Raw genomic sequence first — 22,763 nt, 5'->3', positions numbered from 1 at the left:
GCTTACACGGGACAGCTTTGGCCATTCTCAGAGGTCATTTGCTCTCAGGAGAGATGGAAAGCAAATGGAGCTGGCCAAGTGCAACACCTTAGAGGTACATTTTCTCCTCCATCTAAATCACAAAAGTAAAGAAAACAGGCAGTAAAAAGTGAAAAAGAAGAAGTAAATAGTTTAGCAAGAATTTGTGGCTAGCTTAAACAGTTTTTTTTTATAATTACTCAACCTACCTTACCTCTATGAAACACACAACACCATCTGCTGTTTGATGTGTTTTAAACGTGCCAAAGGCAGTAGTCTATATGTGGATGCCTCTCTAACTCTATCATTATTAATAAATCTCCCTGTTGTCTGTATTGTCACTCTACAGGATTCAGTAGGATGGGCAATGTCATGATTTATGCCTACGTGTTGTCACTGAGCCAGAATGTGCAGTTCCATGGGGTTTAATGGAGTTTACATCAGGAAAAACATAACTTTGGGACACTGACTTCACAGGGATTATATCATAGCAGCACTTAGCAAAGCAGAACAGAATGCTCTCTCAGTAGAAAAGCACAACGAAGAGCAGTTAAGGATGTCCCATTTTACAGCATAAACAATCTTTTCATTTGCAACATGCACATCTAGCAGGAAGCAAACAGGACAGTTTGTCAAGTACCAGTAAGAGCTCATTAAACCACCGCTCTTGGGAAACATTCTGTATTACACAACATGCAGTAGGCAACAAGTGCTCCTACGAGGAGGCAAATGCTTTCTTTGAATTAACTGCTACATCGTTATAGTCCCAGGTGTTGCCCAGGGCCACGACTGATCTTTTCCCAATGATGCACCAGAGCACAGCACCAGGATATTTGCATTAATGGCACAAAAGCAGTTGCAGTGGAAGCCAACATAACACAGTTATCCAAGGCTATTTCAAACATACCCCTCCATCTCTGAGCTCTCCTTGACAACCAGCCACGGCATGTTCTCTCACACTTACATCGCTTCCTGCTCAACTACACAGAGTGACGAGTGAAGAGAGAAACCCCAAGTCATAGATCTTCACATAGATAACCAGTCATGCTGCATAGACAGCTACATGGCCATGCTGGGACGTGACACTGGTCTTCTAGCATGTTGCCTCACGCCATGCAAAGCCACTAGGTATCTGGTACTGGAGCCACCAGGCAAGAGCCAGCAATGTGTAGGAACCTGAAAAACTAGCACGCCTTCCTCACAGATGAGGACCCATATCTATAACAGGGCTGTGGGAGTCCTCAGGAAGATAAAAAGCAATATTCACCTCCTCAGAGCTCAAAAGAGCTTCCTCTGAAAGAATAAAAATAAACTGCTTTTATTCCTCACACACACAGAGCCTCACAGCACCATGAAGATCACGTCCCACAGCAAGATGAAGTGAATTTGACATTGAAACAGCAGCTCGGCAAACAAACAGGATGTGATTTGCAAAGAAGAGCTTATTTAGAAATGTTTTTCAATTTAGTTTTACTTTTGTTTGCAAAATGCTTTGAACTTTAGCTTAAAAGTGGCTTATGAACCGCTTTAAAAGCAATGGACAAAAAGCAACAAGCGGGGCAGTGGGAGCCGGTGTTTGCTATTGCAGGCAGCAAGTTACCTTTGCTTTCCTTCTGACTTTCCCTTATTTTTTAAGAAGGGACTTGCAGGTCTTTCCAAATTAGATGGGACTGGAAGAGCATGCGGGGACTGTTCCTGTGTTACACGGCAAGGCTCACACCATGACATGAGCACAACTGGCTGGCTGTGGAACCAACCTCTGCCCTTTCCTCCCTAGGCTTGACAGCACCTGACGGATGGAGCAAGGCTTTCTGGAGAAGTTGTGGTTTGCAACTGAGCTTTACAGAGGCACCTAAACCATCCAGCAAAAATGTATTTGAAATAGTAAGCACCCTGGGATTGACAGCAATCCAACTGTTATTGCTACCACATTTCTAAGAAGGATTTAGGTATGCTGAAATCAGACTTGTGGCCAAATGATGTGCTGTGCTTCTAGGCGTGATTTTGAAGGTTAAAATCAGAAGTCATTTATTTCCTTGGAAAGAGAAGAGCCACTTTCCATGTGAGTGTTCAAGCCACCGATCCTCCTCCTGAAACAGTTACATTCTGCATAAATATCTGGTAGATATTTAGTAGATGAGGTGCTGAATCGTCATCGCTCCTCTCCAGCACGTCCCAGCTACCTGTCAAACTGCACAAAGCCTGACTCTCTGACTCCAGTCATGCTTTATACAACGTGAAACAGCTTCATGTGGGGTAACACAAACAGGTGTATCCATGCTAACCTGCTGCCTGGGGATCAGCGCAAGTGGTGGGAAAGCATAAGGCAAAACCCATGCTCCAAAACGATGAGAGGTGCTCTGAGGGAAGGTCATCCGAAAAAGAGCTTGCGGCCTCCAAAAGCAGCGCTCCTTGCAACCAGCTCTGTCTCCCGTGCTTTCCCTGCTCCCAGCTGCAGGTCCTGCTGCTTACCTGACTCGACCCTGGTCAGACCTCTGCACCCGCCAGTTCAACTCACTGAGTTTGCAGAAAAAAGAAAAAAAAAGAAAAAAAAAAAAAGAGAGAGAGAAGCTTTCTCCTGAACTAGCTTCGTCAAAGGCTTCAGCAAGTGCCACTGCCAGCACAGGGGTGGGACCAGTGCTGGGGGCTGGACGGATGGGCCCAGGGAGAAGGAGGAGGAGGAGCAAGCCTTCCCCTTTGCAGCCACGGCCACTGTTGGTTTGCCTGTGCTGCTGGTGGCACAGCACCTCCAGAAGGATGGGCAGGGAACAACCCAGGCCTCTCTAAGGGTGCCTTGCCCCAGAGATGATGAGTACAATGGTAAACGAAGAAAAACTGTCCGTTTTTATGTGATTTTTGTTGTTTCTTTGCCTCTTAGATCTCTGACCCTCCCAGATAAAAACTTTTCCTCGTGGAAATTTGTTAAAGCATATCCAAACTGCTATCTCCCACTTTTTTTTTTCCTTTTAAGTCAGAACTATTTACAAGTTAGGGTTGATTTCAACAGTGTCAGCTACCCAGAAATGACAGCTTATTTGGCACAAACCCACTTGCTGGGGAAAAAAAAAAAAAAAAAGTCCAACTCTGACAGCAACTTGCACACTGCCATGGGTTTTCACACCTACTAAAGCTTCTGCCTCCTGCTTCAGCACTCTATAGATATACCACTAACCCACACGGGGCCGCCCTGAAAATGCAGTTTTCAATTCTCGTCCTTTCTCTGCTGTTTATTCCTCAACTCCCCACGCCATCTTAAAATGAGGCATTTTTCCCTCCACAGTTGTAAGAATTCTACCCCAATTCCCTCTTTCTTTATTTTTTTCTTCTATACAAATATTTGCCTTATTTGCTTAGCACTGGAGTTTGGAGCAAATTTAGCAGCTCTGTTATTTGGTTTTCCACATTTACGAATATGTTTTTAAAAGTATTTCACCTCATTTCTTTTCCAGGATAAGCTTACTACCAGCCAAATGGCTAAGCAGCAAGCATACAGCGTTGCCATGTGGAAGGTCAAATGATATGACTGCAGGCAGGTCCAAAGTACAGCTACAAGGGTATGGCAACCTCTTGGAGAAAATGAATCACTCTGACAAAAAATTTCACTGGGAATGGTTTTTAGGAGTGGCAGAGTTAGTGGCTTTGGAAAAAGTCAATCACTTCCCTTCTGTATAGTAAAAGCTGCCAAAGTTTGGCAAGAGGTATAATTGGGTATCCTCAGCACAGCAGGGTATGTAGGAAAAGGCATTCATCAGGGTTATGCTAAGCAGTCACAAAACTGTAAACAACTGTGGACAAACTATTTCCACCCAAATTATATGAAGCCAGAGATTTAAAATAAATTCTGTTTTGCATTTGGTTGGTTGTTGCAGGCACCAGGCAGGGTATTACCATATGACTCTCCGAGCCCTAAAAATTTCCATTTTCCAAGCAGTCTGTTAATTTTAGCTTATTAATCCTCAGAGAATTCTAGAAATATAAATATCATTAGTTTTTTTGCTTTTTTTTGATTTTTTTTGGCGGGGTGGGAGGTGGGGAGGGGAGGGTTAGACAAGAAGGTGACAGCAGAAACAGTAAGGCTTTTAATTCCAGGTATGTACCTTGAGATAAATTGTGCTTGATTTTTTAAAAAAGGTCCACCTCTGTTGGCACTGACTGACTTTCAAAGGCACTGCTCAAAATGGATGCACGAATACCAGAAACTATTTCTGAAAACTGTGGTCTTAAGAGTGACTTGCTCAACTGTATCAAAGGAGACGGAACAATATCAAAAAATGTATGAGAATTCAGAAGTTCCTGGCCTCCAAATCCCTGCTAAGATTATTAAATATCCCCTCTTCTTATCTAAAATCTTATTGAATTTCTGAGTAAGTACAAAGAACACAGAACAGTTAAACCCTTTAAGATGATCTCTTAATTCAAAGCAACGTCATTTTCTTCTGTTTCCATTTGAACCTGATCAGGAGATCAGACACTAAGCACTGATACTTGGTAATTCAATAAACATGGAAGGCCTTCTCACGAAGCTTAAGTTAGAACTATTTGTTCCTTTTCTGAATAAAATAAATCTTCTTTCACTGCTTTTAAGCAGGAAAGCAAACATGCTATGTCCCTTTATACGCTAGTGCTCAGAGTATAATACATACTCCAGTAATATCCTAATATAATGGACTATTTGAACAGGTTGCAAATTTATCCCCAAGGAATGACGAGCCTAGTGAATGGACACATACATTTATTATACCAAATACTCCAGGTAATGCTGGCTTATGATATCAAGCCAATAAGCTGAATGATAGTGCTGGTATAATTATGTAATTAATTAGCTCTATCATAATTTTTGTTTTATAACACTAACTTTTATGTGCTACTAGTCAATTTAATGGCATTTTAAATTGAACTAAGGCCCCTGAGAGAGATGCTACTTACTGTATCACAGATCTTGTATTCAGATTTCTTTTAATTTCAAAAGATGACCTAATAAAATTACTTTATAATTAAATCCATTCTAACAACTTCTCCTATGTGATTCTTTTTTTTTTCCTCCCATTTTTAATTACAAAAAATTCCAATCAGGAAACACTTGCTACCATAATTATATATGAAACGCAGAGATCCTTTTTTGCACCTCTTATGGCTCTCCCTTACACAACAGTGCACTCTTGCTAGCTTTCCTGCAGAATTTTACTAGCATCCCCCAGAGGTGCAATGAGGAAATTGCACCTTTTTCATTCAAGAAACGAGTTTAATTTGCTTGAATCTTGTTTGAAAGACAGACAAGGCATGGGAGAGATGGGGAGCAAATTCCCAAATCCCTCCTGTTTCAGACAGGTATTTACATGTATTCTAACATTACAAGATGTGTTTCTCACATGAAGTAAGGTCAGCTGAAACAAGCTGGATCACTCCACAGTGCTTTGTAAATGCACAGCACAAAATCTCTCTTACTGAAGCACACACACACCTCTCACCCAGGACACATCAAAACCCCCAGAATGGTCCCCCTCTCAGCATGCTCCCTATGCATGGGCCTGTCTGCCACAGGCCAGTGCAGCAGCGGACTGCACGCTGCAGCTGTGAGTGTTAATGGAAAGGATGCAAAGGTTTTTCTTGAGTTAAACAGCTTACAGCAATTCCATAGCAGTGGGTCTTCATCTTTTTGTCACTGAGGCTTGCTTAAGGACACTGATAGCTTTGCATGTTATCAGTCTCTCACGTCCCCCTGGCTCGGAGGCCCAGCTATGAAGGCCGCTGGAGGTGGCCAACTTTACCTGCAGCCTGTCACACACCTCCTCACAGATCCTGTGTAGGATCCTCTGCCCCAGGAAGAGGAAGGGTAACCATGGCTTTCCTCTGCCCAGCATGGCTGTGCCCCTTGATGTGCCACCTCCTACTTCCAGCTGGAAAGGCAACCCAGCAGTGAGCACTGGCACCTTCCTTGGGGCTGGCAGGGCCAGGGGCAGTCCTTACCGCAGAGACCTACATTGCTCCTCACGCACCATCACAATCTAACCCAGACATGGCACTCCATTTGATGTTTAGTACAGTGGTTTGCACTGAATAAGAAATATGAGCGGGTATGGCAGCAAAACAACCTCTGTGAAAGCTGTTTTCTTAGGCTTTCCTCCACACAGTGAGAGGCTGTATTCAACTGGAATGTGCTAGAGGTAGTATCTTTGGGTAGCAGCAGAGCTCAAGGACTCCTTTCTGAGGTGATAATGATTACTGCATTTAAGGTACCCTTAATGTACATAGCACTTTAGCATACGTAAAAAGCACTCTAAACACAGAGCAATACTTCTGTCTCTGAAAGCCATCCCATCACTTCAACCACTAATGCCCAGGAAATGGATGTAGTGGAAATACCCAATATCACACAGAACTGTGCCGTTAATACTGGATGGTGCAGCCAAATGCATTTAAAGAATGTAATCTTCCTGCAGAAATAATCATATCCCATTCCATTTCTACTTTCTAGAAAATAATGAAATAACAGACAGATATGAAGCATAAATGGAACTTCACTGGTTTGCATTTGGGTTTCTCACTGAAGCATAAGCAAAAATGTAAACATAAATTAGACTTAAATAAATTGTTGTCAACTCCTTACCATTTGCTGTGTTCTTTCTGAAGTTATCTAGAAACTCTTCCAGGAGCTGTGACTGGTTTGGAGGGGGCAACAAACTTTTTGGATCCCTTGAAATGTCACCATCTGACCAGGATGCACACAAGGGTTGCAGAGTTCCGCAATGGCTCATTCTCAGAGTGAGCATTACGCTTCTCTCCAAAAACAATAGCTCCATCTGCCTGAGGTCAAGATCAGACACAGCTTCTCCATTTATGCTTAGGATTTCATTGCCTACTCGTAGCCCTGGGAGCATGTGAAAGGAAAGAAAAGGGAAGAAAAAAAAAAAGAACGAAAGAAAGAAAAAGGAGGGAACATAAAATGGAAAGGGTCACAAACCAAACTTAACGCTGCTTCACCTTTTATTTTTGTTTTCCATAAATCTGTTAGAACTGATGGGAGTTTTATATATGTTATAATTATACAGTTTGACTTCATGTTTACTTTGATACTACTACAATTAAGTTGTTTATTTCTAAAGAGGATTTTTGGGGTGGGAGGGGAGCACATCTTTTGAAAAGATCAGAATAGAAGCACCTTTCATGACTCAGATACCCTGAATTCATTTCAAAAGACGGCCCATCAGCATACAGCGCATTAATACAAATAGCATTATCCCACTCTGAGAAGAACAAGAAACTAGTCACGCAGATCAAATCATTCATGCTAAACTGGAATAATAACAGATGGAGTCTTCATTAGCTTTTGTATAAATCTAAACAGTGGCAACTGCTGTCTTTCAAGGTTAGCAGCAATCACGTGGTCATTATCCTCAGGTAGCTACTGAAACTTTCTGTCTATGCTTTATGTTTTTGTATCTCTATTTTTCAGAGAGCAGAACAAACACAATCCTGCTGAAAAGAAACATTGTTTCTGAGCACTGTAGTAGAGAAGTTGCCCAGGGAAATGTATGCAGAAAACTATTTGGGGGAGGGAGGCTACTTTTCACTGTCAGCAAAAGTGGAAGTGATGGGTCTTGGAGACTGACCAAGCCCATGCGGTTCCCCAGTGTGAGATGAATTCTTCCTCCAGCTTGTTTCTTCATGCAAAAGCACTTGGTTGGATTGCTGAATGCAAAATTTGTCTCCAAGAGTGAACAAGAACTCTCCCCACTATATTGGAAGGATAATTCAGTTACTCTGTGTACATTATCTTTCCCAATATCACATATTTTCCATGGTTTTAAGGAAAGAAAGCTATGCATAGTAAAAGCCAAGAACCATTTCAGACAGCAGTACTAAAGCTCCTTCATGTATGTGAATTTAAAATGATAATGAAATGCAGTGTTAAGCATCAATATGATACATACCTTCCTTGTATGCGAGCCCATCAGGGAGAACATCGCTTACAAATATATGGGTGAGATGCTGATTTTCATCAACTTGAGCTGTGACTGCAAAACCTGAAGTAGAAGAGGTCTAAATCAAATAAACTTTCTCTGAAATAACTCTTATTTTGTGCATTTAGTAGACTTTACATAATCAGCAAGTTGACAATTCTCATGAGAACACTCACAGATCACAGAAAAATTATCACATAGTTTCTGAGTGATTGTAAGGACAGCTAAACTTAACAGGACATTTCAACATTCAGGAAATATCATGCTGTGCTGTAAAATGATAAATCACATTTCAAAAAAAAAATGTTTCTATCTTAGCCCCACAGGACATTTCAATAACACAGCTCATCATTATGGTATGAGTTCTATAATGTGTCCATCAGACACATAGTTGTTTTAAACATTTCCAAAAACTGGAAATCCAAACTAGAGAGCAGCAAATCCATACAGACCAATATGTTACCCCCCAAAAATATCATTCATACCAACAAACATACAGCTAAAGAAAAGCACAGAGCTACCTTACAAAGATACCTTTGCAAGGTATATATATATTCTTAGCCACAAACGCCTCCTGTAAATAAAAAGTCTGTCAGAATTTATACCAAAGGATAACCCGTTGACCCTATGACAACAGTGGATCCTACTACCAAAAAAAGGGCAGACCTTGACCATGGCTGATAGTATTAATTTCAGCATAGCTGGCATATTCTGATAATTCTGCACTTGAACTATTTGGCTAACGCATCAGAACAGAAAACAGGCCCTTCCCAAATGGAGAAATAAGAAATGTATTTGCCAATGTAAAACAACCAATTTGAGACTTCATTATAATGCTATGGGTCCTTTGCAGACTCATGTATTGTGAAGGATGGCTCTGCCTGCTCTCAGAGACAGAAAGCTCCTGAAAAGAGAAAGTAGATAATGAGAAGAATAAGAATTCCTGAGAGATGTTTTGGTTAAACTTACCAAAATCAGTTATGTTTTCAGTCTTTGTAAGATGAACGTGATAAACATTTAATGGACAAATTTCTATTTCATCATACACCTGTTGGAAAAAGAAAACAAAAACAAAAAACAAAACAGCAGAAGTTATCAAATTATGAAACTGCAAGCATCAAAGCCTAAACATACATTATGGGAAATAAATACAACACCATTTAAATTATTAAAGAGCCAAACCTTGCTATATTTACACAGAATTGTGTTACTTTGCAAGCATCGTCTGCATCAGTGGGACTAAACACAGAGTACACTAAACATAGAAAATCCAGCCTGGAGTTAAGACTGACACTTTGTGTCTGTACCAGAAGCCCCACTTCAATCTCCAAACAGCTCTTGAAGAGAGTGTTTGTAGTGCCTAGCCATCTGAACGTCTGCATAGGCATGAGCTGTGTGAACAAGGATGGCAGAATGCAATCCACGAACAGCTTTAAAACCTTATTTTAGATCTAAATCACACATATTCATAGGTGATAATTTAACTGTAGCTACAGACAACATGGAGCTTTATATAAAATGAATCACACTTTCCTGGTCTACTATGTATTCATATGGTTCAGGAGCACTGTACTCAGTATTTTCATCAACCAGTCTTCTGAGCTGTAGACCATAGTGTCTCGGCTCCAGCTGTTTCATCTAAGGAATATAAGAAAAGAATGGGTATTAGAATGTGCTATTTATCTCCAGAATCCCAGAGGACAAATAAGCGATACATACACACACACACACACCTTTAGGAATCATGCAATTTTAAACAAGTAATTTTCTAACTACTATTTTTGTGATATAAACAAAACTAGCTGCATTGCTGAGAAGATAATGTTGAAGTGCAATTTCCATTTTCCCTTAAAATCCTCCCAACTTCTTTCATAAGCACCTTGTCTTTGCTAATAGATTAACTGAATGTTGTTATATGTTTCCAAAGATATTATAACTGCTTTGTGTCCTTTTGAACTTACATTCACAACCTTTTCTGTAACTACTTGCAATGACTCAGTTCTGCTCAGCAACTTTTTCTTCTGATGTAGAAAATGTATACGCATGCATGGGCTGTTAGGAAAGGGGATGGGATGGGAAGCAGATTCCCTAAGGGTTTGCCTTTATTGGATTTTATTTTTATTGCTGGGTTTCATCTACGACCAGAGAGTTTCACCTATTTTTTTTCACCACATGAGGTCAAAGCCCAAATCCTGTATCAACAGGAAGTCAAAGGGAGATAGGAGTATTCCCAAAGGATATTAGCCTGAAAGTGTCGAGCCTCTGATGGGAGTATCTCTGAAAAATCAGGATGCTGGTGAGACCACTGCACAAAACATTTTATTTTAACATATTAATACAGCAGCATTGCTTAAAAAAGGGAAAAGGAGGAATGACTGCATACGTTCAGATTATTTAACCTCTTTAACACATCTCTGCAGCTTATGAAAACTAAATATACTGAGTAACTAGTAATTACTTGAACATTTTATTATGTGTAGCAGTTTATGAGTTGCATGTGTACTGTATCCTAAGTAATCGTATTCAAATGCACATTTCTTCTATATGTGCTATCCAAAAGACTCAGATGGAAAACAGAAATGAGAAAAGTATAAACCCCATAAAGCATGAATGAAGAAAAAAAACAACCTTTGAAATTTATCCTTATACACATAACATTCAAACATGTTCTGTTAAGAAGAAAGATTCCTTACACTCCTCAGAGCAGAATGAAAATGTAAGAAGGAAAAGAACCAGAATAGATTAATAGAAAGTATTCAGCATTAGAGAATGCTTATGAAAAGCTTTACACACAGAATAGAAAAAAAATAACACAGAAAAATGTTTCAGAAAAAAAATACTTAAAACTAAATTTTCATGTGACACAGACATTAAAAAATTAAGAGCCAGCTTTAGAATTACAAATATTTTGGAATGATGGAGTAAGAGAGGTAAGGAATTTCCTTTTCAACTTAATTTTATAAATATAAATTTTATTTCCTCTTTCAATGGTCTTCTACGTTACCTTAATGATTTCCAAATGTTTCAGCTCTACTGTGCCATCTGCTGGTCAAACAATATCTCATAAAATTCCTTTAACCTGTACAGTGAATTTTTAGGAAGTAAACTAAGCTAATAAACTGTTTCTCCAGGATGCAGTCTCCACTAACAAGAGTAATGAGAAGATAATTTCTTCTCAGTGATGTCTTGTAGATTAACTGTGACTTGACTACAAAGAGTGTGCTTATTTTGATTTAAAACACGTAGTACATCCTAGATTTTTAGAAACTTATATAATTCCTTTCTTTATTTATTTATACAACACTATCATGTGGAAAGAGCTATTAAACTGGTGCCTTTCCATCATTAGAAGCCTAAAAATTCATTAACTTCAAGCCAGTTGAATGAGCTCACCTAAAATTTCACACTAACCTATGCCAAAATCTACAGATAGATTTTGTACAGAGTGGGACTATGTACAAAAAAAAATCCTCTTTTTTTTTCTCCATTTTTTTCTCTTTACTTGTGAAGTGAATAAACTATATTTACCACTTGTTAGAAAATAGGAAAACATGATTTGGGTGTGAAAATTTAGCTGTTCCAACGAGCTTGTTTGTGTAATTTGATTTGAATCATGAAGTCAGAGCCAAATTCAACCACTAACACAAATGAAGACCAAGGTGCCAGGTAAGTTGTGATGCTCTGGAGGTGGTGGTCTTTTGTTGGTAGTTAAAACTGGTATTTCTATTCTACTTTCCATCTGTGATTCTATTTTCTGTCCCAAGATCTACTGCAATCCCCCTCAAATTTCTGGCACTGACTGTCAAAACATAATGCACTCTTTGAAATTCTCAAGGAGAACATGCACTTCGTTAATCAAAAGCCAAAAAACGACCCTTGAAGAAGCAAACACAGATGTTAACCACTGCAACAGCAGTTTTCAACGTCTTATCTCCTGGCATTAAATCAAACAGTCCCCATTACTCCTCTGTGACTAATTTGCACAGAAAGCTCAGTTTGCTGCAGTGACAACTCAGAGTGGACACGGATGGAGATCTCTCAGGGGCTGATTACCTGGCAAACTGTCACCACTCCTTAAGGATTCAGTGTGCGCTGACTTGAGCAATGCCTCTTGAAAAGCTTTCCACAGTCCTGCTACCTTGGCTACAATACATAAATAATACTGCTAAAGGAAATGGTGCAAACGCTCAAAATGTGCCTTAATGTAGGGACAGGCAGACACTGTTATTATTCGTTCACTATTAAGGAGTCCTCAGATATATTACGGTCCTTCTGAAGTCCACAGCTATTAACAAGGTACAATTGTACATGAAAAATTAATACCTTGCAGGCCAGAGAAAGAACATCTTCCACCCTGTGTTCTGGCTTGAGGGTTAATGCTACTCCTTGGCCATCGCAGAAGTGCACATATGTTTGTGTTTCCCAGGCACCCTCCTTCTGGATGCTGTCTGGCACTGAGCAGTAGACGTTCAAAAATTCATCAACTTGCTGCTGGAAACAAGGGAGAAAGGTACAACACATGAGGATGTTGCTAAAATAAAAAATATACAGTTCCATTGATAGCTTGCAGTGCACATATACCACCAGATCTTCAGACACAGTACTGTGCATTTTCCCATGGTAAGCAAGGGACAAAGTTCTGTTACCTGTTCTTATTCATTGTCAATGACTCAATTTTCTTGAGAATGGATTGCATTCCCACTGAGTTCCCATTATGGGCTTTTATGCCTTTATCTCATATTATTTGTTGATTTAACTCTAAGTGAAAATATGTAGCTACCTGATATTATACCGCAGTGGGAAACTTTTATTAAGAAGAACTGAGTACTACAATTTTATCTAATTAACAAATGTGAAAAGAAAAAGAACAAAAAAAAAAACCACATAATTACTGTAATTTTAGCAGAAAATGATAATATAGCAAACTTCCAGCAGAGAGCACTGTAGAGCAAAGCTTGCCATAACATAAAGGACTAAAGCAGGAATAAAATGTTCTCATTCTATTTACAGTTTAAGATCATATTATTTGATAGGTAGCAGAGTACTTGCTTGTTTACCATTCTGGCTCACATTCACATTCATTGAAAAGCCACTCAAGCTTGATCAAATACAATATCCACCCTAACTAAAATCCCTGTCATTTTATCGCCCTTCATTTTCACGCTTTCTTCTGCACTACACTTCAGGCTAGACGTTTCAGAAGCCACACAAGGAGAAGAAAAACACTGAGAACAGTTCTGAACTTGGAGTTTCACCTCTCTATTTGGGTCTGCCTGTTCAGCATGTCACTCCACTGCCCCTATCAAGGTGTTTATATAGAGAGGCTCCCTGGATTCCCCCTTTCAGCCAAAGGAAAGCGACAATAACCCAGTAAAGCAGCAGAACTGTGACCCAAGACAGATCTTAAGATAGCCTGAGCTGTTCTCAGGAGTGCCTACTTCCCGACTGCTTTTTCTTTGTTGGTTTGTTCTTTTCCCCTGTTGCTGTGGGTTGGAGTGTTTTTGTTGCCTACACAAAGCCCCTTGATTATGCAATTCTTCCTCCTGACTCTGCAGGGACACAAGGCCAGTGGTCCACTGCAATTAAAAGCTCCAGCAAAATCACTGCACAGGGACTGCTTCCCTTGCTGCAGGCAGCAAAGTTATTGACAACAATCTACCAGTAGCAACAAAGAGACCAGTATTATTTTGTTTTTCTAAATAACAATTGTGGCTGTAAAAACGATGTAGTAAGCGGTCCTACTTATGTAATTACCAAACAATGCAGAAATTCAGGTTGCAAACGAACCACAGGAATAATTTTATGCAAGAGTAATGCTGGTTTTGGCAGAATTATATTAATGCACTAATAGCATGCAAGAATCTTATACTGATTGCTCAACTGTCCTTTTTAAATAGCTAAAAATGACACATTGATTAACATAGGTCCATGGAATCCTACTAAAATAGAGCAACTACTATGCATAACAGCAATCCTGTTATGCTACTGCAATTAATGGAGCGATGAAATCTATACCAGGTGAAGTTTCACCTCGGTGGCTGTGGTTCCAACCTGCTTGTAAAACTGTTATTGTTGAAGAAGATAATTCCAGCAGAACTGTGGTCCTCTCAGAAAGCAGTAAATCAAGTGCCTGGTAATAAATGATGACCTCCTTCCACAGTGTAAGTAGGAGGAATGAGAAAGGGCAAGGCATGCATGCTGCAAGAGTTGAGATGGAAATGATCAGACTGAATTCTCCAGGGGCTTCCTTCAGGGAAAGCTGAAGCCATGTTGACTTAGGTAGGGAGATGCTCCCAGCAATTCAGACATTTGTAATTACCAGAATGGTTTATTGCCCTGCGATAGTAGCTCTTCGTATCTGTTCAACAGAAATAAATCACACTATTGCCAGGGATTAAAATAAAGAGGATGAAGGTGATGAGAAATAAGTTTAAAGTCACCTTCTTCTGGCAGCTTTTAAGACAAGACAAAGTTCTTCCACCCAAAGACTCTTTCCTTTCTTTGCCATGCATACTGGTGCCCAAACATAAGCCTTGTCTCTGTTACTAAACAAAAATATGTTCCTTAACTGCCGTCAAGATACTGTTGCTTCATCCACATTTTCCATCTCAGAAAATGTGACATGAAAAGAGATTTTTTTTTCCTGTTATGCCTGCAGTGACTAATACTACAATAGTTCATTCATTCATTGCCACGTAAAGTTAAAACAACCCATCCAATTTTCCAGAAATATGCGCCAGGATTTGCAGACTGTCACACGTTGTGCCATAGGGTTGCTGCAGGACCAATAGGTTACTTCATAATTTCCCCCACTATTTGTCTCTGTTTTTATCATCCTTTTCGGGGAAAATATAGCCTTCCTGGCAGACTTCACTGTTTGTAATTCACTGCATTCCTCAGGTAGCATTTTATAAAAGTTTTGATCCTGTTTGTGTTTTTTATTGAAATCAGCCAATGAAAATGGGCTAACGCCAAAGTAACGGTTTTCAGAGTTATGATGAATCACTTCTGAGTTGTCGGATGATTCATGAAAATGTCAGGATCTTAAAAATGCCCACACTATATTTAATTCCCATAAAAAAAAAAAAAAGGGTTTTGAAATACAGTTCAGATGATGTTTTTCTAGAAATAAAGTTGAGATCCAGAGCTCCACTTCAGCACCTAAACTGAGGTGGGTTTTGAGTCCTGAAACAGCCCTGCTAAGCTCTGCAAACGGCCTCTCCAAACTCTGCAGCGAGGCTGACCACACGCCAGCCCCCTCCACCCAGGAAGCAGGGCAGTGAGCCCCTGCCTGAATTCAGCAAAGTAACTTAGGATAACACATAAGCCCCGTTGCAAACGCTGGGTCGAGACATCAGACCTTGTCCCTTGCCAGACAAGGGAAGCGACACTGAGGGAAGCAGACATCTTTCTCCCTGCCCTGCGGCACCTCCAAAACCTGTCTGTATCTCCTCAGAAGGGTTCAAGAAGAGCGAGCTGTGCCAGAGGACACGCGACCCACGGTGGCACCATCAACCCCAATGGGGTCAGTGCTAAACCGAGGGAGCAGCACAGCATCCCTCTGGGAGGAACCTTCACGAGTTGCACCCAAGAGGTTTTGCCTCATCTGTTTTAGGAGGGACCTTACGTTCCATGGTTTAAGAGGACCTGACAAGAATGAATTGTCTTTGCTATTGCTGAGGCGTGAAACTGAGGCAATCTGACACCACAGCCATCAGTACATTTTGGAGGAATTGGTGAGTGTTCTCTACAGGAGACCATGTCATCCAGAAATCCCAAATTTATTTGGAAAAGAGCGGGGCGATTTGGTATAAATACCTTCCCATCCCAGGGAAATAACAGGGTGGTCAAATAATGAAGGGAATTCATTTGTTTCGGTATATTTCTTCAAAAGACACACAAAAAAGTGAAGATACTTTCAGGAGGCAAAACAGCATTACAGGATTAGCTGCTGTCAGTTGGAGATGCCTCTCAGTGGTATCATTTCTGCATAATTATATATTCATTATGTAGCCACTAAATGAATATCCTTGATGGGAAAATAAACCTTGCAGCACGTGATATAAAAAAAATAAAAATAAAAAAATACAACAACACATAAAACTATGAGAAATGACGAACTTTGTCCAAACCTTTGTCATGAGATTCATTACAACTGTTCACTACAGTTAATCATTTTCAAGAGCAATATTTCATTCTAAATGCAAACTCTGACTTTTTGTCTAAGAACTGGTATATACATATTCATCTGAAAAGGAATAGTTCTGTGGCATGGTTTTTATTTTTATTTATTTTATTTTTTGTTAAGTCTTCTTCCAAGTTTTAAACTACGTTGGAGAATATCTGACTCAGGAAACAAAGGAGGAAAAGGGACAGAAGGTTAAGTAGAAAGACAAACATCTCTTTTTGTCTGGTATGTGTTATAATTAAAGCAATCTAGTTATACTATACACAAAACAAAGTCCAGAAACCCTGTGTCTAATATTTAATTTTAATCTTTTATTTGCAGCTTATCTGCACAAGCCTACTAAGGGAGGAGGAGTCTACCTATATAAACTCTGCAGTAGGTAGAAAACACTTAGTGGTCCTACATGTGTTATTACGAACTTCAGAGCATCCTGCTTTGCTTCTAGACCAGGGGACAACAATGCTGTCCTCAGGGAGGCTGCAGGAACGAAGAGGGATGGTGCCTGATGTGCTGGCACTCTGCTCTGCTCCTGCACAAGGCGCCTTTCTGTGGGCACTGAACGGTATCAGCAGCAGCTATTTTACTGGGCAACGCAGTTGAGGGGATGCCACTTCCTCTTACTTGACTTGGGCAATATCTAGCTATACATTAACTCACACTTCTCTGCTGGTATGCCCCACAGGATTAAATTAGACTTAATTTGCCTTAATACTAAAAATATAAAGGTTCTGTTGAACTTGGCAAAGTAGAAAACACAGCATGGGTTTTGCCACGCTATGAAAGATATTTTCTAGCAGATTCACTTCCAGATCTCTCTCTGTCTTAGACACCACCTTACAGATAGTGTATACCTGTATGGACTAGTGCTATAAATAAGTTTCATGGGATTTTTATTTGTTTATTTATTTATTTAAAGCTACCATGCATCTTCAGAAACTTATGTTAAAGTGGTGTCATTAGCAGAATTATAATTCTGACATCTAACACTAACTGTACTTTTATGAACCTCGGTGGGGTTTCTGAATCAGTCTCATCATATGCTTAGTGAAACATATTCAGGAATTTGAAAACCAGATGGTGCAGAATAGGGACAGGCTTATCTTACCTCAGCAGAGTTGGCTGAGTTCTGGGCACCAGCAAATCCATGTCCTCCAGCTGAATCAAAAATCTATTAAAAATAATACAGATAAATAAATGGATTAAACAAATTAAAAAATTTATTTCTTATGTGCTTTAGGCAAATTCTTTGAATAATTAAAACCAAAAACTAAATGAATATATCAACTTCCTAAACACCAGGGATTGTTTTGAACTTCTGATGGCTTTATTCTGGCTAGAATTAGTATTAAAGAAATGAATTCTCCCTCCATATAGAAAATTTAAGTTAGTTCTCAAATTCAGGCCACATGTACACTTATATTCACACATATATCAAAGTATCCACATGCTTGTTTCCTTGTTGTTTTTTTTGTTTTGTTTTTGTTTTGTTTTGTTGTTGTTTTTGTTTGTTTGTTTTGTTTGTTTGTTTTTCCTATCTACTATTTAGCAATAATGTTAAAGCCATTTACCTTCAAATCATGCACTATGCCACTATGCTCCAAGATACAGTTTTACCCTTTGGCATATCATTTGATATAGCTACAAATCTCGTAATGATTTAAAAGAACTATATCAAATTAATGTTGAACTTTCAGAAAACTTCTTACCCTGTAGTTTTTCAGCTCTTCTACCTGAGCAGTTAGCTTGACTCTATTCATGGCAAACTAACTTTAGCTTGAAAGGCATACTTGACCCGCACCAGTACTAGCAAGGAATTAAAATAACTGACTATTGTGCCTGCTCTGTAACTGATGAAAGCAGAAACTGCAACTTACATTCTCCATCTGTGTAGAAGTCAGTAGTTTCTGGAGAGATACCATAACTAGCAGTTTTTAGTATTTCACAAAGGTGGAAAGATTATTCATGTAATTAAAAAAAAAATAAATCAATAAATAGCTAAGGATACAATCAGATATTTTGGTGAAAAGGGCTGTATAAACATAAAGATAGGTCTATCCATCTTACATACCGGCTTGAGATTTGCAGGTACTAACATTACCATCCCAAAGTGCAAATATAAATAGCATTTTTGGTCTACTGAAGTCAACAAATCAGGACAATATCAAACTTAAATCTACTTAATTTTTTTTTTTTCCTAGCAGAAACCTTTTGGATAATCCAAGGCAATGGATTTCTAAAATTTCATATGAAATGCAGTTTTTGACAATGTGAATAACAGGCACCGCTTTTTAACTTCCTTTTCCTTGCTTTACCCACAGATGTAGTCAAAGCATTTTATTGTTTATGATTTCTCAAAATAGTTTATCATTTAGATTGAAGAAAAGCAGATAAGCATTTAAGAAACTGAGGATAATGTGAGCCTAGACATCCCCCATCTGCTACAGTTCAGTTTTATTAACTGATTTCTAAAAGACTGAGACACTTCAATAATGTTTATGAAAGCCTCCCAGCATAGAAGCTCTGAACACATTTTTTCCCCCTTTTATTTTTTTTCCAAATTATTATTAACAACATACAATTAAGTTAAAAGTAAAAACTTCTCTGGCACAATGATGTTCAAGAACATAACATCTAATTTTGAAGCTAGGGTACTGTAGGTAAAAACATACTAGCTGTAGTCAAATGAACTTTAATTAAATCCATGAAAGCAAGAAATTTTTAACCTATTTTTTGAAACGGGCTTTGGAGCACAATAAGGAGAGAACCAATCTCCATTTTTCTGCTTAACCCAGTTTCCCATCATTTGAAAGAGATGACAAGAAAGACAGCCCCAGGCCCATTCTGATTTTAATATACAATTATGTGCATACACGCAAGTCTGAGCAATGACATGGCTCCCTTTTCTGCCACCTTCCAGGTTCATGGGTCAGTTTTTAATCCATGCTTTTAAAAATTCTTCACTTTTATGGCTGAGTCATAGCCCGGTGTTATTAATATGCAGCACTCAGCATTTACATTTCCTTAATTTTATTGTAGGATGTTTAAGAAAGAAAGAAAGAAAAATAATAAATACAAGAACCTGAGCTCTTGGATGAAAATGAACACTTTTTTGGGCCAGCTGGGTGCAAGCTTTGGAACAAAGAGGGTGAGGACACGCTGGGGACACCTCCACCTGCAGCCAGGGCTCCCTCCACCGTGCTCAGAAAAGCACTGGCAGGGCAGCAGGAGCATCCTCTCCTTGCTGCGGAAATGAGATTCCCTGTCCCTGAGCTCCACAGAATCCCCTTCACGGGCTATAAAGCATACAGGAGGATGTATCACGCAGTTAAGACAGTGAGAGGTATCAGCCCAGCTGGGAGCAGAGCTAAGGGGCATAGCATCCCTTCCCCCAGGCCTGTTATTAATAAAGAAATAGAGGTGCAGGACTCACAGACCACCCTCCCTTGCCAGGGAGTACACTGGAAAACATATGAAAAGGACCACCTGGAGAAAATCCCTCCTTCAGTTCCCTCTTTCAAAAGGCAGACTTGAGTTTCTATTCTTATTCAATTTCACCATGTAAACACATCTTGATTGATATACTAAAATTCCTAGCAGTCACCCAAAGATTTTTCAACCCAGCACAACACGTAGATAAATATTCACCCATTAAAAATATAAACCACTAAACAAGAAAATCCTGACGTGTTATTTTGCAACAGTAAATCTGTTGCATCAGCTCTGGGTCTATTGCAATGCAAGCACAGATAGGCTTGCTTAAATATTCCACAAGCAGAATGCCACGTGCAACAACAGCCAATTTTCAAGTGCCAATCATAGATTTTTTTTTTACAAATAAAATCAAAATACAAGACTCAGGGAATAGCAGGAGCAAGGTCACCTGATGAACACAGCACAAAATACTGCTTTGCAGTATTAACAGCAGACGTGGCAAAGGCCAACGACAATAGTAATGCTCTGAGCGTGGGTGCACATCTACAACTTCTGCCTTACCATCAAGGAAGCATCTCTGCTGTTATTTATTTATTTATTTTCCCCAAGGGGAAGGCTGTGAACTTTTGTTTCACATTCAGTTGTGTTTTTATTGAGGAAATACAGATTCCACAAGTGTGAGGTTTACACTAAATGCATGCATAGGCTGTTAGTTTCTTAAACAGAAGAGGACCCTGCAAGATGCTGTTGTGTTAGCAGCGATGCAGCCCTCCAGAGAGGCATCTGTGAGCCTGGCTGGAGGCAGTGGTGCAGCCTTTCCCGCAGGGGCCTGCCTGCCCCAGCACATCGCATCTGTGCCAAGCCTTCAGCTTAAGTAAACTGGCACAGCTTCATTCGTCGGCTGTCTGCACCTACTGGAAAACTGGCCTCCTTGCACGAAAGCAGTCTTCGCCTTGTGGCTACTTCCAGGCGGAACATGCTACTTCGTAGAGGTGATTCCAAGGCCACCATCCGCAGACCAGTCACTCTTTTTCCTTGAAAACTCACCTGTGTTCTTCTGTATTAAATTGCAATAGTACTTCAAAGTCCTAGTTATGTGTCAGCACAATGCTGTATTAAGGATTTGCATACAAGCCCTCTCCAACAAAACCCTACTTCCAAACAGTTTACAATGTGGCCAAAAGACGAGTTTTCTTACGAATTCAAACCTGATGGTCTCGCACTGCAGATAATAAACTAACCCACTGTGTCAAAAGCTTTCATTTACCAACCACGCTTACCACAAAGGAATCAAAAAATAGATATGTACTGATGCCTCTTCACAAATCTACTGAAATTGCAAAGGCAAGTTTGATAGACAGATGTCTCCTTCCCCATGCACCAACAGCATCTGCCAGAATTAGCCCCAGAAGAAACAAGCCCTTCTCTGCTTCCAGTACCCCAATCATCAGCAAGTAAGATTTACCTGTGTTATGGAAGGTCGCTTTTCTTTTCCTTTTCTTGCCAGTGTGTCCAGTCCTTTCAGTGAAGAAAATAAACCCTTTTTATTACGGACTCTTTGCGACAGAGACAGGGTACGCTTCCTGAGAGCAGCTTCATCCCTGGAGCAGATCTATTTAAACACAGACAGGCCTTCTTATAGCACTTTCATAAGAGCAGAAGACCTAGTTATTTCAAACTGAGACATCAAATGAAAGTTACTTCAGCTTATCTCAAGGACAATGATTAAACTTTACGTACCAACACTTCTTTTGGTATTCAAATGGCATAACAGCATAATTATTTGTCATGGGGCAAAAGAAGACAGATTGAAAGAACTGAGAAAATATTGCTCTGTACAACAGAAAAAGTTAATGAACAGACTCGAAGAATGATAATCTATTAGTCAGATATAAACTTGCTAGAGGAAGAAAGACTCTAAACTGGCAAATATAGGAGATAAATGTGCTATACCATTGTGTTATTAACAAGCAATGACACAAAACACACAGTTAAAAATAGCAGTAGAGAGAAACGAATTCTCTGATGAGACTTTGAGGGCTACTGTTCCTTGCAGCAAACAAGGTCCACCCCTCTCTGCAAGGACCAGCCTCACAGCCCTGTAAAGGATAAAAAGCGGAGGCAAACCTGCTATTGTCGTAGTTCTCTTGAAGCCAACAGGTTGACAACAGCTTACAGTAGCTGAGGAGCTTCCTCATTCTTTGCAAACAGAGGCCATAGTTTTTTTAAATGACATTTCAGCCTATTCTAAAAACACTTTCTGTTCAGGAGGGTATCAAACTGCTTCTAAAAACTGAAAAACGTTTTAGGTGGTCTGGGACCTCCATAAAAGATCAGCTCAACCCAGAGGGACCAGAATCACTTGTGGAAATTTTAGTGTTAGGCTCTTTTCACTATAAGTTACTTAGGTCCTATACACTTTAAACTCCTAACTCAAAGGGGGTAAAATCCCAGTGACAGAATTCCAACACTATGACTTCTTTACATTTACATCTACTTTCATTTATTTATTTATTTTTAGATATGAGTCAAAAGTGCCTGATTTTGGATTCCTTAGGGACCAAAAAAAGTCATGGCCATATCCTCATGGTTTCAAAGTCTGTCTCTGTGTAAGAACATTTTCTGCAGTCAAGGAAGAGACAGAAAGGGTGGGATGAGAACAAGGCCATCTGAACAATGAATGTGGGTGCACCCACGAATTATCCTAGCACAATTCCACATGTAAGTACATTAATGATGGCTTTGTGTAGCACACCCATAAGAAGTGCATTCAGACTTACCAACGCATGGAAGGATGACACAGAGAAAATTCCGAGCCTCCCCAGTGCTAATTTTGAAGGACGACTGGCAGCAGCCAAAAGGCTCTTTGGGTTTGGGAGCTCCCCACCTTGCAAACTGGCTAGGTAACATCGCATTCGGAAAAGGTCCATATTAAATTTTTCCAAGTTCTGTTCCCATTGCTGGATCTGTTTAGATATAAAAAGGGACAATTAAAAGAGGAAAAATGTCTTTGTGGGCTGCACTGAAAATCTGAGCTCTTCCACAAACCCATAGTAAATTACTTTCATCTGGTGGTATATGGATTAGATTAGTTATTCCCTGCCAAAACACATTCAGTCATATTGTGTTACATCAACCCAAAAGATGGCTTGAAATAAAACAAA

General features: G+C 39.7%; 1 protein-coding gene across 2 annotated transcripts in view; it reads right to left on the bottom strand.

The window, feature by feature from the left end:
* TIAM2 (TIAM Rac1 associated GEF 2) overlaps positions 1 to 22,763 on the bottom strand; it is a 138,027-nt gene that overhangs the window by 42,967 nt on the left and 72,297 nt on the right. Inside the window, exons 7-14 of one of the 2 annotated variants that reach the window (XM_080585238.1) lie at positions 22,380 to 22,565; positions 21,065 to 21,211; positions 17,273 to 17,335; positions 12,303 to 12,470; positions 9,516 to 9,617; positions 8,949 to 9,030; positions 7,950 to 8,042; positions 6,626 to 6,886 (exon numbers count right to left, since the gene is read on the bottom strand). In XM_080585238.1, coding sequence (XP_080441364.1) covers positions 6,626 to 6,886; positions 7,950 to 8,042; positions 8,949 to 9,030; positions 9,516 to 9,617; positions 12,303 to 12,470; positions 17,273 to 17,335; positions 21,065 to 21,211; positions 22,380 to 22,565 — 1,102 coding nt within the window. The remainder of the gene's footprint in view (positions 1 to 6,625; positions 6,887 to 7,949; positions 8,043 to 8,948; positions 9,031 to 9,515; positions 9,618 to 12,302; positions 12,471 to 17,272; positions 17,336 to 21,064; positions 21,212 to 22,379; positions 22,566 to 22,763) is intronic. The other variant, XM_080585239.1, reaches the window with a different exon arrangement.

Source organism: Anser brachyrhynchus (assembly GCF_964034855.1).
Source record: "Anser brachyrhynchus genome assembly, chromosome: 3".
Classification (NCBI taxonomy): domain Eukaryota; kingdom Metazoa; phylum Chordata; class Aves; order Anseriformes; family Anatidae; genus Anser; species Anser brachyrhynchus.
This window is presented reverse-complemented; position numbering and strand designations above follow the sequence as displayed.